The sequence below is a fragment of the Nyctereutes procyonoides genome, unplaced genomic scaffold (assembly GCF_905146905.1).
Source record: "Nyctereutes procyonoides isolate TBG_1078 unplaced genomic scaffold, NYPRO_anot_genome, whole genome shotgun sequence".
In the NCBI taxonomy this organism is placed as follows: domain Eukaryota; kingdom Metazoa; phylum Chordata; class Mammalia; order Carnivora; family Canidae; genus Nyctereutes; species Nyctereutes procyonoides.
This window is the reverse complement of record NW_026575121.1, coordinates 61,109,223-61,129,325: the sequence shown is the minus strand read 5'-3', so window position 1 is coordinate 61,129,325 and position 20,103 is coordinate 61,109,223. Positions and strand designations below refer to the sequence as shown.

The window sequence follows — 20,103 nt, the reverse complement described above, 5'->3', positions numbered from 1 at the left end:
TGGCCAGGGGCTCTTCTCTCTCCTGAGCCCCAGGGAGAAGGCTGTGCCTAGTGGCTCTGTCGTTCAAGGGCAGCAGAAAGTACTTTGAGATGCCATGACCCCCAGGCTGTCCTCCCTCGGGGTCAGCTCCTCTCTCTCCCTCTACATCTCCTGGGCTGTCCTGCCTTGGGGTCAGCTCTTCTCTCTCCCTCCAGTCCCCCCAGTCCCCCATGCCATCTTCCCTCGGGGTCAGCTCCATCATTTCCCTCTGTGGGCCTGGGTCTTGTACGAGTCCATCCCCAGGACTCCGTGGCCCGGGTGGGTGTTTTGCTCTGAGGTCTCTCTGAGCCTTCTCCCCATGTCCCAGATGTTTCAGGTCATTCAGCCCGAGCGAGCGCTGTACATCCAGGCCAACAACTGTGTGGAGGCCAAGGCCTGGATCGACATCCTCACCAAAGTGAGCCAGTGCAACCAGAAACGACTTACCGTCTACCACCCCTCAGCCTACCTGAATGGTCACTGGCTGTGCTGTAGGGCCTCCTCGGACACAGCGCCTGGCTGCTCCCCCTGCACCGGGTAGGTCTGCACTACCGCCAGTGCAGGCGGGCTGGCTCCAAGGACCCAGGGAGGGGGCCTTGGCTTCACAGAGCCCAGGAGTCAGATCTGAGCCAGCAGGAAGTGAAAGCAGAGTTTATTGAATATGTCTGTACAGGGCCTCAGACGAGTCTCATCTTAGCCTGGGTCTGGGATTTTATAGGGATCGTGGTCTGGTGCACACATTGGTGTCCATGGACTGGTCAGCACAAGGGCAGCATCCCAGGGTCTTTGTTAAGTCAGTCCATCTGGCCAGGGTCTTGGCCTCAAGTGGTTTGGAGTGAGTGGTCCTAGAGAATGTTTATGACGACCCCACTAGTCACTCCATAGACATTTTGTGTTGTACTGGAGAACTGGGAAGGTAGCATTGCCTCTGTCCCTGCCCAGGCGTGTGTCGAGTGGTGTGAGGGGTGCAGACTCAGAATAGGAGCTGAAAAAGGAGCATTTAAAAAAAAAATTGTTTCTTTCGTGAGGTCCCCTCAGTCGCTCTGTCTCACATCCACCCCGTGTGGCCCAAGCACCGTAGTTTGGCTTGTGCATTGCGCAAGGAAGTGTGGCCACGGGGCTATGTGGCGTCTTGGCAAGCTGCATATTCACCGCTGAGTCCCGTGGACCATTGTCTTGATTGTTGAGGGGCTTCTGTGTGAGAGAACCCTGGCTCATCCACATGAAGGCTCTCAGGAGACCCATCAGGAGCTGTGAGCCATCCTGGGTCCTCCTGTCTCTGCCAGGGGTCCTAGTGATCCTTGGGGGTGGGTGGCAGTGAGGGAGGTGCTGTCATCCGCCATCCTGCTCACAGGCCCTTCGGTTTCTGCAAGTATCTGCACACACTCCCCTGCACCCTCCGGCTTTGTCAGCTGGGCCTCCTGAGGGCCAGGACAGGCTCACCTTGCCTCTTCTGGAAGGAGGGCCAGGTGCCCCATGGCTTACGAGGACAGTGACAACTGCTGTCTAGTGTGGGCGTGAGGAAAGTCCCAGGCTAATGGAAGCGGGAGTGGAGGATCCGGCTTCTAGGACTCAGGAAAATCCCTGTGGGATCCTGCCCAGGGGAGGCGACATTGCCACACGCTTAGGCGGAGTAGGAGCCACCCCAGGCTGAGGAGGAATGGGGACCTGGCTGTCCCCACCTGGGGTGGCAGGCCGAACCTTCAGGGCACATGGCCCAAGTGCATCAGTAAAGTCCTTTCTTTTCACAGCAGAACAAGTCTGTTTGGCTATCACAGCAGATCTGTGGGCCTCTCGTCCTCCGAGCCCGTGGATGGTCACCTTTAAGTGCTTGTGACCTCTTCCACCAACCACACATGAATGCCATCAGGGATAAGTTCACTTTATAAGACCACTCTGTTAGCTAACTCTTTAAAAAAAGAAATGTCATGATTCCCATTGTTGTTCTTTCTGTTCTGGTCTTGCTGTATTGGGGCAGCGGTCTCCCAGCAAACATCCAGCTGGACATTGATGGGGACCGAGAAACGGAGCGAATCTACTCTCTCTTCAACTCCTACATGAGCAAACTGGAGAAAATGCAAGGTAGGCTCAGCTTACAGCGTGACACTGTCTCACGAGATTGCCAGTGGCTTCAGGGATGCCTGGCTGGGTCCCAGCGACAACGGGAGCCCTCTGCTGGCACAACTAGCCCTCTGAGCCCCCTGTCCTCGTTTGTGGCACCGAGGGGGGAATTACATTCTGCAGCTTGGCAGCTACGTGGGCGAACTAGATCCCGTAGATAATTTTAAGATGGAATTCGGTTGCAGCCTCTGAACTGCCAAGTTCTTGAGAAGATAGTATATTTTATAATCTCCTGTACCCCCAGACTGAGGATTTGGTCTTCTGTGTTTTTCAGAGGGTTGCATGCCTATGTGTGCGTGTGACTCTGCACGTGGGAGCAGACATAATATTGACGCAGCTTTATTATCCTCAACATTTAACCACCTATAATGTTCTGCAGAGCTCAGCAGCATGGGTGGGACACATGAGGTGACATGGGGTGATGTTCAGTTCAGGAGAGGTGGATGGAAGAAGAGCTACTGGGAGGCAGATGAGCTGCCTGGTCCTGGGCCGAGCCTGGCAGTTGTCAGAGCCACATTCAGAGACTCGGTGACCCAGCCTTTAAGCCCCACTCTGAAGGTGAAATAAAGCGGAGTGGGCCTGGAAACACACCTGTTAGATATTTTTCCTTTTCTTTTTCCTGATCTAACACAGCAAAATGGCGATGGTGTGGCAAGCATGCCATGCTGAGCTTCCCATCTGAGGGGGCCACACCTGTTCTCTGGTCTCCTCATGTGACTCATCTGGGTGCACTTCCAGGCTCTGGGCACATGCACAATCACACATGCATGCACACACATGCAAGACAACTGTGTTATACACCTGAACATATGCTCGTGTGCACACGCACACATCCACCCACCCAGTGGGTCCTCCCCCAGCAAGTGTGCTGTACACAGCACGTGGCTCCAGGGCTCCAGGAGGCCTTGCAGTGGTGGCCCTGGCACTCTACACCAGGCTTCAAGGTGGCAAAGGCATTGGAGCCAGGGGGTGCCAGCCCCTTCCCAGCCGCCTGAGAGGAGTGACCAGTCCAGAGGAGGGTAGAAGTAAGGAGTCTTAGGAGGCCAAAGCCACCATGTGAGATCCGGGGTTGTGAAGGGGGCTGCCTAAGCCTTGCATGATCAACCACCTTGCAGCCACCTCTTCCACACACTGTCTCCCTTTTGCTTCCAGACATATTGTCTGGGGTCTCCCCAGCATCATGCCATTGCAGGCCTCTGCCTCTGCCCCTCAGTCTGGCCAATACCTGGTTGTCTTGTGAATCTCCTCCTCCAGGGAGCTTTTTCTAAACCTGTGTGTATCTCTGTCTTTGCCATGACAACTGTCTCAATATACTTGACCCTTTGAGAGCAGAAGCAGGTGTTATTTATCCTAGAGCCTGACATGAAGGAGGAACTAAATACATATTTTCTAGATAGATGGATAGGCAATGGATGACAGATGGATGGATGATAGATGATGGATGGATGGGTGGATGATAGATGATTGATGATGGATGGATGGTGGATAATAGATGATTGATGATGGATGGATGGTGGATGATGGGTAGATGGGTGGATGATGGATGGATGGATGATGGATGGATGGTGGATGATGGATGCATGGATAATGAGTGGTGGGTGGATGGATGGATGGATGGATGGACCTCCCTCAAAGTATAGGAATCATCTGGACAAGTGTTCATAGAGTGTCAACAGGATTGGAGACCTTACAGTACACTTCACCTGGGCACTGTGGCACTGAATCACTTCTCAGACCATCTTCCAGCCTCTGTCTGGAGTCTCAGTGCTTCTTTGAGGCAGATAGTTTGTTGTCAGAGCAACCTAATCATCTCAAGATACTCCTTTTATATTAATCAAACTGTTCTCTTTGGCACTGACCATGGGGCTTATTAACACCTGACATGGTCAGTCCTTTTCTCTTGGGCATGGCAGCCTTTAGGTGATCAGAGGAAGCTGTGTTGTAGTTGCCTGTGCAGGCGGAGAGATTTGGTCTCCTCCACCTCCCTCATGTGGTATGGAGTCACCTGCTTATCTTCCTTGGGGCCTGCCCTGGTTCTTTAACCCTCCCCCTGCAATCTGCTGACAGCAGAACCCAGTACTTTAGGCAGAGGAGGGTTAGCATGGGGCCTGGCAGGGGCCTGGCTAACGAGCTGACAGGGGGCTTGGGCTGTGGGGCTGAGATGAGTGCAGATGAGCCTTTCAAGGTGGCAGCAGGTCACCATTCTCGTGGTATATCCTGGGATAGCAGCTTGCTTCATCCTCTGCAAAGTAGGCACAAGGGCCCATTTATCAGGTGTTGGGACGGTTAGGGGGAGGATTCACACAGAGCACTGTGCTGTCTCCCCCACACAATCACCTTCTCTCGGGCCTGGGCCTCTGGGGTCACTCCGAACACATCTGCTCAGGGCTCCTCGGGGCCCTGCGTGCAGCTTGTCTGCCATTCTCAGGCTGCAACCCAGAGACAGCTTTGGTGTCCACTGTGAGACAACTGGGCAAGGCCTGTTGTCCTCTCCTGTGAGACCAGGCAGTGATGGTACCATCCTGTGTGGGTTAATCCAGGATTAAATCAAATAACCCCTGGGAGACAGTGAGGGCTTGGGGCTGAATACAGCCTGGCCCTGGCTGCCTGTATCCTTGTCCAGGCCACCTCCACTGTACTCCCTCCCCTTTGGGTCTGAGTCCTCTGGCCGTCTGGAACTCTGCAGAAAGTGCAGATCCTTGTGTCAGGAAGGCGTCTGCCCATTCTCTGCCGGCACCATGCTGGCAGTGAATTTGTTTGGTTTTGGTCACCGTGAGCAGTGATCAGAGATGTGAGCTTGTTCAGGGGTGATCCCTCTTGATCTGTCCACACTGGCTGTCTTTAAAACAGCCAAGCTGGGCAGCCTGGGTGGCCCAGGAGTTTAGTGCTGCCTTCAGCCCAGGTTGTGATCCTGGAGTCCCGGGATTGAGTCCCATGTCAGGCTCCCCGTGTGGAGCCTGCTTCTCCCTCTGCCTGTGTCTCTGCCTCTCTGTGTGTCTCTCATGAATAAATAAATAAAATCTTAAAATAAAATAAAATAAAATAAAATAATAAAATTAAAATAAAATAAAATAAAATAAAATAAAATAAAATAAAATAAAATAAAATAACCAAGCTCTCGGTATTGCCAGGCCCCCAGGCAGGAGCCTCTCAGGGACACCGGTGTCCCTCCTCCCCAGAGGGTTCACAGAGGCTTGAACTTACATAACGTGCTCCAGGCTGGGTAGCTCCCACAGGTAGGGCTGTGGGGAGGGGTCCAGACCATGAGATCAGCACCCTTCCACCTGACTCTTCCTCCTTTGCGTCCTCTGCTCATTCGTCCCTCATGTTTAGACCTGCTTATCTTTCTTACATCAGATTCTCTTTTTCTTTGAAATGTTAAATCTTCCTAGTTTTCTTTTGTACAGACTTGTGGTTTTTCAAGAAATAAGAGATTTCTCCTGGGTTAGAAATAAAGACAATGAAGTGGACACCAGAGCTTCTGTGATAATGAAACAGCAATACAGATAGGGTGAGGAGCCCCCTAGATGCTGGCTCACCTAGGCCAGGTACTATCCAAACGGCATGTCTTCCCACCTGGTCTCTTTGTGGCCCTGGAATGTAGGGCTCAGCTCAGGTGACTGGGGGCAGGTTGTGTGGGGAGGGGGCCAGGCCCAGCTCAGATGACTTGGCGCTTCCTGTGGATACCTGGAGGCCACAGTGTGGTCTTCAGCAGGAGTGAGGTGGTCCAATGAGAAAGTCACTGCACAGCAGATAGGGGTCACAGAGGTCGCAGGAAGCTGCTAGTGCAGACTGGCTGAGAGGTGACACCTTTTTACGCACCTCATACCCACGGTTCCCAGCATAGGGTGTGTGTGTGCATGCTGGGTGAGTGAACCCCTGGCACCCGTTTCTAAGATGGGGCCTTCATGGAGGAGGTTGTCTCCCCAGACTGACCCTGGGTGACCACAGGCTCTTGAGCCAACTTGGCCCAGTGTCCGTGAACAGACATCTGCTGGTTCTGGTCTGGTGAGCCATGGGGCGTGGATAGATGCAGGTCGCCCAGAAAATAGGCTGGTCAGAAAGAGGCATCAGACCCTGGCTTCTCTAGGGCTCAGTGCAGGCCCGGCTCTTGGGGATGGCTTCTGTGTCTTTGTGCATTTGTGTGGGCAGTGCCAGCCCTTCCCTGAGGCTACTGCCCTGAGGAGCTCCCGCCCTGACCTCCAGCCCTCTCCCAACACCACAGAGGCCTGTGGAAGCAGATCTGTGTACGACGGGCCCGAGCAGGAGGAGTACTCGACGTTCATCATTGACGACCCTCAGGAGACCTATAAGACACTGAAGCAGGTCATCACTGGGGTTGGGGCTCTGGAGCAGGAGCACGCCCAGTACAGAAGGGACAAGTTCAAGAAGACCAAGTATGGGAGCCAGTGAGTATGGCGACGGGATTGCGGGCAGCTCTTGGCAAAGGTAGCAGAGAAGGGGACCTCAGGGAGTGTCCTGGGCCGGGCGCTACCGTGAAGCCACCTGCATGCACCCATGAGGACTAGGGCAGCTTTCCTGTCCCTTCAGACGGGCTTACCATGCTCTCCAGGGCATGCTGGGCAGTGTCCCAGGGGCAGCACCTCCCTCACCTCCTGCCTCCAGACCCTCCTGCCTTCAGATCCATTGCTTCCAAAATTAGGCTTTCCTGGGCCAGAAGTTGCACACATCATGCCTCTCTCTGGGCCACAAATACATTTCTATAGCCAACTTCTGGCTTAGTTTGTTTTTTCTTTGCTTGTCTGTATTTTTCATATTTATTGCGATGAACATGTATCACGTTTAAAGATAGAAGAGAGAGTATTAAAGCACGCAGCTGAGCACTGGCCGTAGGAGACTACACCCCACTCCCTCCTCCCCATTTCTGCTTTGCAGGGAGCACCCCATTGGAGACAAGAGCTTCCAGAGCTACATCAGGCAGCAGTCTGAGACCTCCACCCATTCCATTTGAAGTCTGTAGGAGGTCCTGTCCAAGGACGGGCACCAGGAAGACCACCACCTTCGGGAAGGAGGGAACAAAGACAGGACAAAAGGGCAAGGGATCCATACTTGTTCCGCTCACATAGAGCTCACACGCCAAGCTCCTGGGACTGGTGAACCTCCGCGGGCTGTGTCTGTGGTTGCCGTGCACTTTATTCACACTGTGGCAGGTGACTGGAACCGGCCTTTCTGGAATGAGCTGCTGGGGACACTGTGCCCTCTGTAGAGCTTGTACTTCTGTGTCGTGTGCACTTCTGCCATTGCTGCGCTGCGTGGCGCTGTGCCCCTGGAGCCCTGTTCCTTAGCGTATTCTGCTTCAGCGAGACCGGACATTAAATAGCATCATTCGTCTCCCGTGAGCCTGTTTAGGCGGCCGTGGGCCGTGGCCCTCCAGCTCCAGCCTTTGGTGTTTCTGTGATTCCTGGCTGAAAGGTCGGTTTTGTGGCTTCATTGTGCATAATGGCACAAAGATCCGAATTTGAGGATGTTCTTGATGTTTTGGAGGTACGGGATCCTTCTGCAGAGAGCACTAGGGTGTTCCCACCCCCGTGGGCTGCAGACACTGCCAGAGCTGGCAATGGGCTGAGGTCAGTGTCCACCCCATCCCCTTCTGAGCAAAAGTTGTAGTTCTGCTGTCAGTGGAACTGCAGAGTACGATCCACATTAGCCACCACTTCTGGAGGTTTGCGGAAGGTTTTTAAAATAGAAATGTGCATTATTTTCAAGCTGTTTTTCTTAATGTTTTTAAAGGACCATTTCTCATTAGGTCTTTGATATAAGGTACCTTGGAACATCTAGACCTGTTCTCATCAAAGGGCAGGGTGCCACAGGAGAGCCACAGAGGGAAGGAGGCGCATCTCCTAGAAGCCAGTTAAAGGCCGTCCAGAGCACATCAGGGAAAGTGAGGCCCTGAGCTGTGCAGACTTGGCTCCTCCTGAGCTGGAGGCTGTGTCTCTGTGAAGCCCCTGGGAGCTGCCAGGCAGTGGTGGGGTGCTTTTCTGTGGAGGTGGGGATCCTGACATGAGGCAGGCAGCCTTTGAGCTTTGGAGAGCGCTGTTCACACACACAGACCCTGTGCCCATCTCTGCTTTTACTTGCAAACACTGTCCTGCAGATTCTGAACGATGGCAGTTAGTAACATGTCTTGTCACAAAACGGTGAGGGAGATGTTGCAAAAAATAAACTTTGGGACACACAGCTATGAGGCTGCACCAAACTGCAATTTTTAACATGGATTTGTAACTTAATGTTTCTGTTTATAAGATACTAATGATTTGCAATGTATTTTACTGGCCAATTAAAACAGATGTTTTATTCTTTCTGAAGACTGGTTTGTTTTTGCGGGAGTGCCCCCTGCGTGTGGCGGAGCGGGCACGTGGGACAGGTGAGGGTGAGGGTCAGACTGGAAACCACAGTGCTCTGTGGGATGGAAGGATGTGGGTTAGGCACCCAGCATTCCCTCAGTGTATGTTGTGCCGGGAGCCTTCAGTGAGGGTGGAGGCGGCCTCGAGCCCACACGAGGAGGACAGGCTCCAGCATGTGTTACCATCTCCGAGACACAGTGGGGCCTGAGCTCCAGGACCAGACACAGGCCGGCATCCATGGGAAGCAACAGGAGGGGCTCCCAGATTGGGGGGGTGCTGCGTGTGTGGGGGCAGCGCCTGGAGGAGACCTGCCTCCAGAGCAGGGATGCATCATTTCCCTGTTCTTCCTCTCCATGTGGTGTTGACTCCGTTGTTCAACTTCCAGCCTGAGTCACCTGTTAGGAAAGAATCAAGTGGTCTGGCTCTGAGGACACGAGGTCAGGTTTGGGATGACGGGGGGTCAGCCCCTCCTGGGGGACTTGGGGAGGGAGGTGTCATTGCTGCTCCCAGCGGCCGCTCCTGGCAGCCCTGGGCAGCAAGATGGGCTGGGGGAGGACGGTGCAGGGGTCAAGCCGGCAGCATCAGTCCCCCGGGACATGCAGGCATCCACGGCAGGTCCATGGGGCATCTTCAGGGAGCCTGGCTGACTCAGATACATGCAGGACCCAGGGAATCAGGAGAGCCAAGTTCTGTCCCCATGGGAGGACGTGGGACCGGAGGCAGAAAGCCTGGCAGCCAAGGCCTTCTCCCAGGAGCCTCATGACCGGCTATGGTGGCTTCCAGGGGCCTCCATGTGCGCCCACCTGCTCTGCCTCCAGACAACACATCTCAGCATCACACCCTCCTGGTTGTAGGCCTGGCACCTCTGCTCTCATGTCCCTGGGCTCATCAGCAGCTGCACCAGCCCCTTGGCTGGGTGACTGGAGCCCCCATGTGTAGATGTGCCGGGAAGTGGTTTGGAAGATAAACGTGCATGTGGAATTAACAGAGTCCCTTTTGCTTCATTCTATTTATGATCTGCTGGTTGCTCAGGGAAAGCACCTGTTATGATTTGTCTCCCATGGCCTTGGATGCCTCAAGATAAAAAATATCTGCTGGGATGAGACCAGATGTTCTCTGCTAAGCTGTATTATGGGCTGAATGTGTCCCCCAAAAACTCATGGCAAAATCCTGACCCCAGCCCCTCAGACTGTGACCGTGTTTGGAGATGGGATCCTTAAAGGGGTTAGTTAAGGTTACACGAAGTCATTTGGGTGGACCCCAATCCCATGTGACCAGCGTCCTTCTAAGATTAGGATGTGGCCAACAGTCACGTGAGATGTTCAACATCACTGATCACCAGGAGATGCAAAACACAACCACAATGAGACACTACCTCACACCTGTCACCATGGCTAAGATCAATAACACAAGAAACAACAGGGGCTGGTGAGGCTGTGGAGGAAGCGGAGCCCTCATGCACTGCCGCTGGGAATGTCAGCTGGTGCAGCCACTCTGGAGAACAGTGTGAAGAGTCCTCAGGAAGTTGAAAATAGAAGCTACCCTACCACCCAGCAATTGCATTGCTGGTAATTTACCCCAAAGGATAGAAAAACACTAATGCAAAGGGGTACATGCTCCCCAGAACTTTATAGCAGCGTTATCTACAATGTCCAGATATGGAAGCAGCTGAGATGTCCACCGACAGATGAGTGGGTGAAGAGAAGGTGGCATTTATAATGGAATATTATTCAGAAGTCAAGAGATGAGATTGTGCCATTTGTGACATGATTGGACCGAGAAGGTACAACGCTAAGTGAAATAAATCAGACTAAGACGAATATCCTAGGACTCCACCGATAAGTGGAGTCTAAACAAACAGCAGTGACAAACCAACTGAATAAAAAAGAATCAGAGCCATAAACACAGAGAGCAAACGTGGCTGGTGGCTGGAAGGCGGGCAGGGGACGCGGGGAGCACGAGGTCCAGACCCTGGTGTGAGTGACTTGATCATGGGGTGAAATGGAACAGCGTCCGTTCGGCAGGTGGCCGTGCTAACGGGGGGCACAGCATCACAGCCAGAGGAGCTGACCCACTCGTCAAACTCCTGAAACAAATGTGTGTCAACCAGACTCAAACAGAAGAAGAAAAATAGAAAAAAACAAAAGATGAGGTCCCGGAAGCGCCGAGGGACGACTGTGGAGGACCGAGGCGGCGGCGGCACCTGCACGTCGGGCTTCCCGCCTCCCAGCTTGAGACCCGAGCGCCCGGGCCATCAGCGGCCTCGCTGCAGTGCGCTCGCAGCCGACGCGGACAGCACAGCGGGGCCGGGCTCTGCTCCGCGCAGCTCGCACCTGCCCTTTGGCCTCTGGCTGCTGATGAGCCTGTGACACCAGCACTGCCACTCTGAACCCTTGGTCCCTTGGGTCGTGATGGCATCGTCCCTGAAAAAAGATTCTCAACTACAAGGGACTCAGCCATCTGCCTCCGCATCCGCTGGGGGGAAGGCCGGGGAAGGCCTCAGAAGGAAGCTAACCCACGGAAAGAGCTGCCTGCACTGACTTCTGACCTCTGAACTTGGTGGTGATGTCATAGGGGCCGCTTGGCAACAGGGGCCCCCGGCCACACGGGGCTGCTGGTGGGACAGAGGTTGGAAGCCATGCTCTCTGTCTGAGGGTGCGCTTGGGAGCCCACGTCCCTCTTCATTCCTGAAGCCTGATGGAGGGGAGGAGGATGGAGAAAGACGCAGCTGCACATAGGAGGCACCGGCCAGGCCCCGGGGCCCCTCCACCAGGGGTGGCCCCCGGACACCTCAAGGCAGCCAGCGAGATAGCTGAGCTCCAGAGGAGCCGGAGTGTGGGCGGCCTGCATCAGAAGGGGGACCCTCCGAGCTGCATCAAGAAGCCATCCAAGGAGCTGGGTAGGCCCCAGCAGCGTCCCTCTCTCCTGCCTGCCCACGCCCTTGTCCCTGCTGAGGATCCTAAGGCCTGGGCAGAGCATGCTTGACCCTGGGGTCAGCAGGCAGCAGGCGAGGGGGGCTGTGCATCCAGGAGGCCGTGGCCACGTGAAGTGTCTCTGGTCAGTCCTGCGCGGGTAACCGGCCAGGCAGGGTCAGCGGTGGGCCCAGGGGGTAGTGGACCCAGGACACGGGACACAGGTGAGCTAACGTACACTTGGCTGTACGTGCCACCTAGGATATCCTGGGACATGGAACTGGGGCTGGGTGCAGAGTGCTCTCCCAGGAAGAGCCAGACCCTGGCCTGGCTGACAGATGAAGGTGACCACTTCAGTCCTGTGCCAGGCTCTTGGCAGCTCTGGCTCTGCTGGGAAGGCCCACCTGGTGAGTGGCCCTTTGTGAGGATGTCGGGACGCCATCGCAATGAAGCAGTAGGAAATGCGGTTTGCTGCTCATGCCCTAGGGACGACTTTGAGAGGCGGTGGCATAAGAATGTTGTTCTGTTAGTGTAAACATGCAGAGGTGTTCCAGCGGGTAGGGGAAAGGAGGTGCCGGCTGGTGGGCCACACAGGGCCACTGCAAGGCTCTCGGCACCACCGTCCCAGCAAACTCTGGGCACCTGAGCCTTTCGCAGCAAGAGGAGCAAAGTTTCCCAAAGAAGTCGGCCTAAGTCTATGTGGGAAATACTGTGAATGGATGCGAGGGTGTCTGAGATGCCGCCGCGGGGCAGCCACAGAGCACCGTCTGGGCCCCACCGTTCCCGGCTATTCCTACCAGTGCTGCATTTCCCCCAACAAGAGGCAGGGCAGAGACTTCTCTGTGGCACCATCCTGCCACATACACCTGGTGGCCCCAGTGTCACCATTTGGAGCAGTGGTGTCTGCACAGAGGAGCCAATGTCGCCTCCCCAGAGTCCACACACCAAGAACAGGAGGCTCACTGATGGGATGCCCACAGCGTAGGGAGCAGGGGCGAAGGGACCTCTGCTGCCTGAACCCCTGGCACCAGGATGCAGTGGACACAGGACACGGGCCACCTAAGTCAAGGGGCGGGCCTGGGGGGTGGCCAGAGTGAGCTGGCCTCAGGACAAGCCCGGTCTGGGAGGGAACAGCAGAAGTCCATGTGCTGAGTGCCCCAACCCTGAGCGACTGCACCCTGAGCCCACCTCCCAACCCTGGCCGCCTGCACGGGATCCACCAGGGGACCCACTGGGGCACGGGCTGCTACATCCTTGACGCCCTCCCGTACCTTGGTACTCGGGCCTGCTCTGTGACCCTGCCCTCGAGGGCACCCTCGCCCTCACCCCACTGCCTGTGCACCACCCACTGCAGTTCCCAGGCAGGTGTGGGGGGGACCTGCTCCTGAGAGGGGTGGGCGAGAGGGACCTGCTGAAAGCTTCAGCTGGGTGGCCAAGCAGCAAGGCAGTGTGGTCCTGCCTCTGGGCGCCTGCACCCTGGCCCCAGCCTGCACCCTCAGCCTGCCGATACCCAAGGGGGCATGTCGTGGCCAAAAAAGAATCTGTGAGCATTTGGAGACATTCACATCTCAGCCAAGGACGACAGGTAGAGAAGGGAATGCTCTGGAGGCCCCACTTCTCTGTTCTTGGACCTCACTGGGCTCAGTGGAGCGCATTTCAGGCCCCAGCCTACCACCCTGATAGCCACAGGAGCCCCTTAGGGGAGGGCAAGGGCCGAAACCTGCGAACACTAGATGTAGCTTCTGTCAGGAAGAAGATGCACTGCAGAAAACATATCATGTCTCTCTTTTTACTGATTCTTTCCTTTTTGCCAGATACATATTATAGGATGGAGCAGGTTCAGGGATGAGCCTGTGCCCTGTAAAATATGAGGACACACATACCCACGGGTAGGGGCAGATCAAGATTTTCCACAAGAAATCAATTGTAAAATCCCTACTAGAAAACCACAGCTTCCGAGTCACTCGGGTCCTGTTCTCTGAGGTGGAGACTGGCTGGGCCCTTTATCCCTGAGGGACGGCTCCACAGCTGCCGAGCTCCAGAATGCTCTCTGAAGACGTGAGAGCAGCACCCCTGCACCCCTGCTCCCTTGGACCCCTGCCCATTGCCTGTGAGGCTCTGGCTCTAGAGTGGTGGTGTCTGCACAGAGGAGCCAATGTCGCTGAGTTTGTGCAGGTGCAGCCAACAGGAGCAGGGCTGACAACCCCAGGTCTTCCCCGCAGGGAACTCAGATGAGCCTGAGAGGGGTGCACGTAACCCCCTGGAGGCCTGTCTGAGACGAATCTCCTGCTGAGGCAGGTCACCTTCCATGGGGCGGGGCTCCCCATGAGACCAGGCCCAGGGCAGGGATGGTGTCAGGGACTCCTGCAGAGAAGCAGGAGTAGTGTGCAGGCTACCAACCCAAGCCTGGTCATTGCCTCCTGTGTCAGCAGGTGCCCCAGCCCTAAGGCCTGGGAGCCGAATAGACGCACCCACTTCTGTAAGGACATCTTCTCTGTGGTATTGAGGTGTTCAGAGGCGTCTCCCCAGCCTTCCACACCCAGCTTCCGCTTTGTAATTTCCCAGTCAGCTGGACTATGTGCCTCTCAGGCCCCGGGTGTGTCGAGCTGGACAAGGGGGGACCAAGGCACTGGCAGGGACAAGTGCAGCAGCTGAGGGGACTCCCCCAATCTGGGCCCCATCCTCATGGGGCCAGGCCAGAGGGTCCAGGGATGGGAGCTGACAACTGCCGCTCCTTCCTCCCCAGAGTCTGAGGACCAGGGAAGGGACCTACGAAGTGACTTTGAAGATGCCAGCTGGTGAGTGGTCTGTATCCAGCAGAGGTGGTTTCCAGAGACATGAGGGTGGCACAGGGGTCCTGAGAAGACCGTGAAAGCTCCGAGGGGAGGATTTCCCAGGGCTGCCAGCCACCCCCTCCCCAGCCCCTACTCCTGCTCCCCCAGGCAGGCCTGCAGCTGGCCATGGCCTAGAGTCTCAGAGCTGATGCCTGTCTTGGCAAATGTTTGCACTCAGCTCTCCAGACCCCTGGGCACGCAGAGGTCTAGTTTGTTGGGGAAGTCCTGGATGTGCAGCACCATTGGTGGACAGGCCCCTGGCACTACCATCATTGCCAAGAACCATCCTCAAGTAGCACTGCCTCTTCCCCCAGAGTCCCTACCCTCACCCCAACCCCGGGCAGGAGGAAGGCTTCCACACCCAGCTTCCGTGAAGGCACATCCCAGAGCTCTCCCAACGCCCAGGGGCAGGAAGGACCAGCTCGAAGCTGCGTCTCCTCGGTACCCATCCTGATCCACTGCCCCTGCTCCTCCTACAGTCAGGCAGACCCAGAGGAGGACAAGCAGGAAAAGAATCAGGATGCCCTTGAGAAGTTGGACACTGATGGAGGAAGGACGGAGCCAGAGGGGAAGGGCTGCCGCCCAGAGGCCAGTGGCAAGAGTGGGAGCACTGGCTGGGCACACCTGTATGGGCACACATGTCCGTCGTTCTCGGGTCCCGCTGTTATTTACCTGTTTGGTTTCTTCCCCAGGAACAGGAACCAGAGTCCGTCAAGCTGGATGAGCCTCCAGGAAAAGAGGCAAGGGCCTTTGACTTTGGTAACAGGGAGGTCCCTTCAGGCATGTTCCCATGTGAGCACAAGAAGGGTATGCAGATGTGGTCTTAGGGCCTCTTGGTAGGGCCATGCCATAGGCTGGACCCGGCGCTGCCATAGCCCAAAAGCCTTTGGGTCAAGCTCTATGCTCCCAGCTGATGCTGTGCATCCTAAGCCCAGTATCCCAAACAGTGCAGTTGCCAAAGCATATGACAAGAGGTGGCCAGGGACCCACTGTAGCTGGGGTATGAATTCTCACCAGGCACTTTCCAAGAGAAGGAGGCTCTCATTCTCTTCCAAGTCCACATGGGAAGGAACAGAGAAGGGGCTGGACCTGTTTTACCAGCACCTACAACAGATGGTCCCTAATGGGATTCCCAGGGTTCATCCCCAAATACCTTCCACACTAACTGAAGTGCTTCCATTGGAAACCCCTTCTGGGCTGGTTAGAGACGCTGGGGCAGCAACACCTGGAGCCACTTGAGGCCCCCACTCCTCACTAGTGCAGGGCCCAGGGGGCCCAGGAGCTTCGTGGGCAGTGTACCGGTGTGGGCCAGCGCTGGGCATTGCCCTGTGACCTGCAGGCCCTGCTTCTCTTAGGGCGAAGCCAGGGGACACCTGGGGCCTCAGAGACCTGACAGAATGTCGGGAGAGGTGGGAGGCCAGAGCTGGCCATGGTCACCTCACTATCCACACTGCGCAGCTCCCCAGGAGCCCTCACTGAGCTCTGCCATCATCTGGTGGTCCCAGTGCTAATCATGCAGACCTCAGCTGCCCCAGGGCCCAGAGCCCACTGCTCCTCCCAGGAGCCTCCTCTCCTCTCCAGCCCACCCTGGACTGCCATCCACATCTCTTTGGTTTCCATTCACAGAAACCATCTGAGTTTGTGGAGATTGATCTGGGAGACCATGCCGAGGAGGTAAAAGCCCTCAGACCACCTGCTAGGAATGCTGGTGCTCAGGGCCCGTGGAGCTTGTCCAGGGAACCTGTCCCACATGCATGTCGTGGAGGCTGAGGTAGAGGCAGGCCAGCAGTGCCAGGAGGACTCTGGGATGCTGACGACTGGCCTGGGAACTCAACAGCCACCTTGCCTCCTCCTTATCTTCCAACCTGCATGCATTCTGGCATCATCAGAGACTCTAGGGCCAGGGTCAACCTTCAGGGTGCCCATGGGCCCTGAGAACCTCTTCGAGGATCATACTGGGGTGGTATAAAGGGCATAGGCTTGGGAGTCAGAGACTGGGTGTCCACATCTGGCTCTGCCACTAAATACTCAAGTCACTCTACCTCTCACTGCCTCAGTTTTATCCATACAGTGGGGATCTTAGTAGTACCCACATCCCCAGGGTTGTACGTAAAGCTCAGCATGGTGCTTATACTCAGAAAGCCTCAGTATCAGGTATTATCACCACCACCATCACTATCATCCCCACCATCACCATCATCACCATAACTATCATCATTGGCACCACTGCCACCACCACCATCACTGCCATTACCACCTCACCACCATCACCAGTACCATCATCATTATTGCCACCACCACCACCACCATCACTGCCATCACCTCCAACACTGCCATCACCACCATCACCATCACTACCATTACTACCACCACCATCACCATCATCATTGTCACAGCATCATTTTCTGTAAAACGAAGGTGTTGACCAATGGCCTATCTGGACCATCCAACACAAATGTCCTAGTATGTCCTCTGTTTCTCAGATGTTGTGGGCAGCCATCTCTGGAAGTATTTTGAGGTTCTATCTTGGAAATTTAAGTTCTTGTGTGGGATTGTTCTTTTCCAGATTGTGCCTCCTAGCTCTTTGCCCTCAGAACATGTGGTACAGTGAACATGTTATTAACCCCTCACAAGATTATCTTGGGATCACCACAGGTTTTAAGGACTCAAGGAAGGTCATCCAGTGGCAGAGTTGGATTATAGTCTGGAGGTCACAGTGATGCACATCAAAGGCATAGTTCCTTGGTCGGGGGTCTCCTAATTAGGAAGTAACTTATGACTTTCTTTCTTTCTTTCTTTCTTCTTTCTTTCTTTCTTTCTTTCTTTCTTTCTTTCTTTCTTTCTTTCTTTCTTTCTCTTTTTCTTCTTTCTTTCTTTCTCTCTCTCTCTGTCTCTCTCTTTCTTTCTTTTCTTTTGAGAGAGAGACATAGAATGAGAGAGAGTGGGGCAGGGGAAAAGGCAGAGGAAAGGAGGGAAAATCTTAAGCACATTCCATGCCAAGCGTGTAAGCCCAAACTCAAGGCTTGATCTCACGATGCTGACTGAGATCTTGACCTGAGCTGAAATCAAGAGTCGGACACTCACCTGACTGAACCACACAGGTGCCCTCACCCTTACTTTTGGGGGAAACTTTCCCTTGACAGTGCCCCAACTCATGGGAAGATGCTCAGTGCTGGTACTGTCTCCATGCCCCCATCTGATCCTTGAGCAGGTCTAGCAGGCCTAGCCTTGGTGGCTGTGGTGGATGAGTTGATTCCCTCCACTTGTTCCCTAAACTGCTTCTGCCACTCGCCACAGGTGGTCACAGGTGCCGTGAGAGAAGAGAAACGGTCCCAGATGGATGTGGGGGATTTGTCAGAAGACGAGTGAGTGATGCTTGTGGGTTTCTACATGGAGAGGTGGGGGTTCTCCTGCACCACGGTGTCTGCTGGGTCCGTTGTGCCTCCTGGGGGAAGGGCAGAACCCGCTACTTGCTTGCCTTCCTCTCCCATGTCTGCAGAGACCAGGCATTGACTGGCCTGGAGGGCTGACAGGCGAGCAGTGGGACTCAGGGACAACCCTTACCTTGAGTGCCCCTCACCCCACAGCCAGACCCTTTCTCCCCATCCCATCAGCCAACAGATCAGCCATACTATGAGGTGAGAGAGGTGGGAGGAGGCCGAGGAGGTGAGAGGAAAGTGTTGCCGTGTGGATGGTTCTAGCTGGTCAGTTTGGGGTTTTGCTGGGGGGCGGGGGGCACACCATCGGCCAGAGTGTCTGCAGAGTGGACCAGGCCCGAGGGCTGGGGTGGGAGGCACATTTGTCCTGACTGCCTAGACCCACTTAGGGTGGACACTGGGCAGGGCCAGCTTAGGCCTATGAAGTCCTGAGGCCATAAGGGGTGCTGGGAGCAGGCCACTGTATCATCCAAGCGCCCGTGGATCTGTTTTTATTTTAAACAACGTAGAGAAACAGTAAGAAGGAAATCACAGTTAACCCTGTTTCCCACTTCTTGGAATCAACAGCTATTTTAATATCTGGGCTCATTTGCTGAAACATTTTTTAAAAGAAAAATGTCTCTAATAGAGATATTTAGATACAACGTAAATTACTTGGTAAAACTGACACACAGCCCTTTTAAATAACTGGAACTCACACGCTTCTAGGTCACCCAGACTCCGGCTCACAGCTTGAGGGTCACACAGGAGCTCGTGGGCTGGAGCCCGGACGCACACAGCGCCCACTCGAGTAGGGGCTCCACGTCGGCTGCTTGGGCCTTGAAGGTGTCATTACTACCACCACCTTCCCCCAGACCTGTAGATGGGAGAGCTTCCGTGAGGCAGTGTCACCTCGTGTCCGTGCACATGGCCCGTGTCCTGCCCATTGCTACTCACACGGGGTCTCGCCTGCATCAGCTAAGATGTTGGGATCCCTACCACACTCCCAAATCTAGGCTGAGAATGGGTGGGTCTTTCCTAAGCAGATCCTGATGTTTCCCATTGCTTCTGAGTGGATGTGGTCGTGGATTCAGCCACACTGGAAGCAGCATGGAGGCTTTGTTTTCTGCCCCTGGGACCGGACAGTCCCGAGTCCGCCCACCTGGCCCCATGGTCTTGGCAGCGCACCCGATGCCTCTGCTGCCCAAGAGAGCCCGCTGGCCACGGGCCACAGAACCGGGCCTTGGCTGTTGGCGGCCGCTTGGCCAGTGGGTAGGGGACTAGGGGTAGGTGGGCAGTCTGTCCTGCTGCTCTGCTGTCCTGCCATCTTGGTTTTCTGCAGAGCTGAGGCTCTCTGTCCAGCTCTGTTCACAGTCACTGTGGGGGTCCCTGCAAAGGGAAGGAGGACAGCTGACTTATCCCAGAGGCAGCTGTGATTGGAAGTGGACACCCCGGAGCACACCCCAGAGGGAAAAGCAGAGGCCATGGTCTTCTGAGAATGGACAGGGCTTGGTGTGGGGACACCTGGAGATGGCCTGTCTCTGGGGCCGAGGGGAGCGTTCTGGTTTGGCTGGTCTATGAGGTCTCTCATGGTCAAGGAGCCCCTCCGGTTAGGCCTCCCAGCGCAGAGGATGAAGGCCCTGGGAGGGCTGGAGAAAGCTTGGACAGCTGGTGGGAAGGCAAGCCCAGCTTTGCACGGGAGTCTGCTGGTGTGTGCAGGAAGCTGGGCCTCGATAGGGGCATGCACCTGTGGGGAGGGGTGCTGCCTCTGGCCCAGGCTCTGAACTCAGGGGGTGGGGGGATGCCTGGCTCTCATCTGCTGTGGCCTCCTCTCGGCCTCTAGGACCAAGACCAGCTGGGTGTGCTGCATCCCGTACTCCACCAGAAGGAAGGCGAAGGAGAGCGTGTAGCAGCCTGGGACAAGGTAGTTTGCACTGGGACTGGGTGGAGGCCTACCTCTGCAGGAGGGAGAATAGAGGGGGCTGCTCTCCTGACCTCCCAGCCCTCTCAGTCCTGCAGAGACCTGGGATGGTGGGACGAAGGGATGGGGTTGGGGATGCCACAAGCAGCCCTGAGAAACAGCATTCAAACCCTTTCAGGACATTGATGACCACCCAGGTGTGAACCACTGATCTGCTGGCTAAGCCATGATGCCATCTTTTAAAAAGACACAATAAAGTGTGAACAGAAGGCGTTGTCCTTCTCTGGTCCCGCTTGACAATTCTCCGAAATGTGATGGAGGGAAGGGGGGTGAGCTCAGGGACAGGTGGCTGTGCCTCCCAAATCACGTGTGCACGATGGCAGCTGTGATCACCCAGCCCTACCCTTCAGATCCTAGGAACACCCGGAAGCAAAGTCAGATCCCTTGGGGTCTGGGGGTAGGCTCTACTCTCAGAGATGGCCTGCAAACTTGGCCCCAGTGAGAGCAGCCTGGAGG

The 20,103-nt window shown here is 55.4% G+C and overlaps 2 protein-coding genes across 2 annotated transcripts in view; both read left to right on the top strand.

Annotated features, from left to right (window-relative positions):
* Window positions 1-8,459, top strand: part of RASA3 (RAS p21 protein activator 3) — a 106,043-nt gene extending 97,584 nt beyond the window's left edge. Inside the window, exons 21-24 of the mRNA XM_055335819.1 lie at window positions 347-555; window positions 1,997-2,100; window positions 6,365-6,548; window positions 7,036-8,459. Coding sequence (XP_055191794.1) covers window positions 347-555; window positions 1,997-2,100; window positions 6,365-6,548; window positions 7,036-7,111 — 573 coding nt within the window. The 3' untranslated portion in view covers window positions 7,112-8,459. The remainder of the gene's footprint in view (window positions 1-346; window positions 556-1,996; window positions 2,101-6,364; window positions 6,549-7,035) is intronic.
* A 2,757-nt stretch (window positions 8,460-11,216) lies between these two features.
* CUNH13orf46 (chromosome unknown C13orf46 homolog) lies at window positions 11,217-19,576 on the top strand. Its single transcript, XM_055335888.1, has 7 exons — window positions 11,217-11,403; window positions 14,163-14,214; window positions 14,730-14,838; window positions 14,943-14,990; window positions 15,877-15,924; window positions 17,548-17,615; window positions 19,510-19,576. Exons 1-7 carry the CDS (start codon window positions 11,217-11,219, stop codon window positions 19,574-19,576), a joined length of 579 nt encoding a protein of 192 aa, XP_055191863.1.
* Window positions 19,577-20,103: the final 527 nt, after the last annotated feature.

Excerpts from the sequence above, each read along its gene's own strand:
- CUNH13orf46 (XM_055335888.1), top strand. The coding sequence starts at position 11,217 with ATGGAGAAAGACGCAGCTGCACATAGGAGGCACCGGCCAGGCCCCGGG. Across the intron at positions 15,925-17,547 it reads TGGGAGACCATGCCGAGGAG|GTGGTCACAGGTGCCGTGAG; the intron begins GTAAAAGCCCTC and ends CACTCGCCACAG. Across the intron at positions 17,616-19,509 it reads GGGGATTTGTCAGAAGACGA|GACCAAGACCAGCTGGGTGT; the intron begins GTGAGTGATGCT and ends CTCGGCCTCTAG.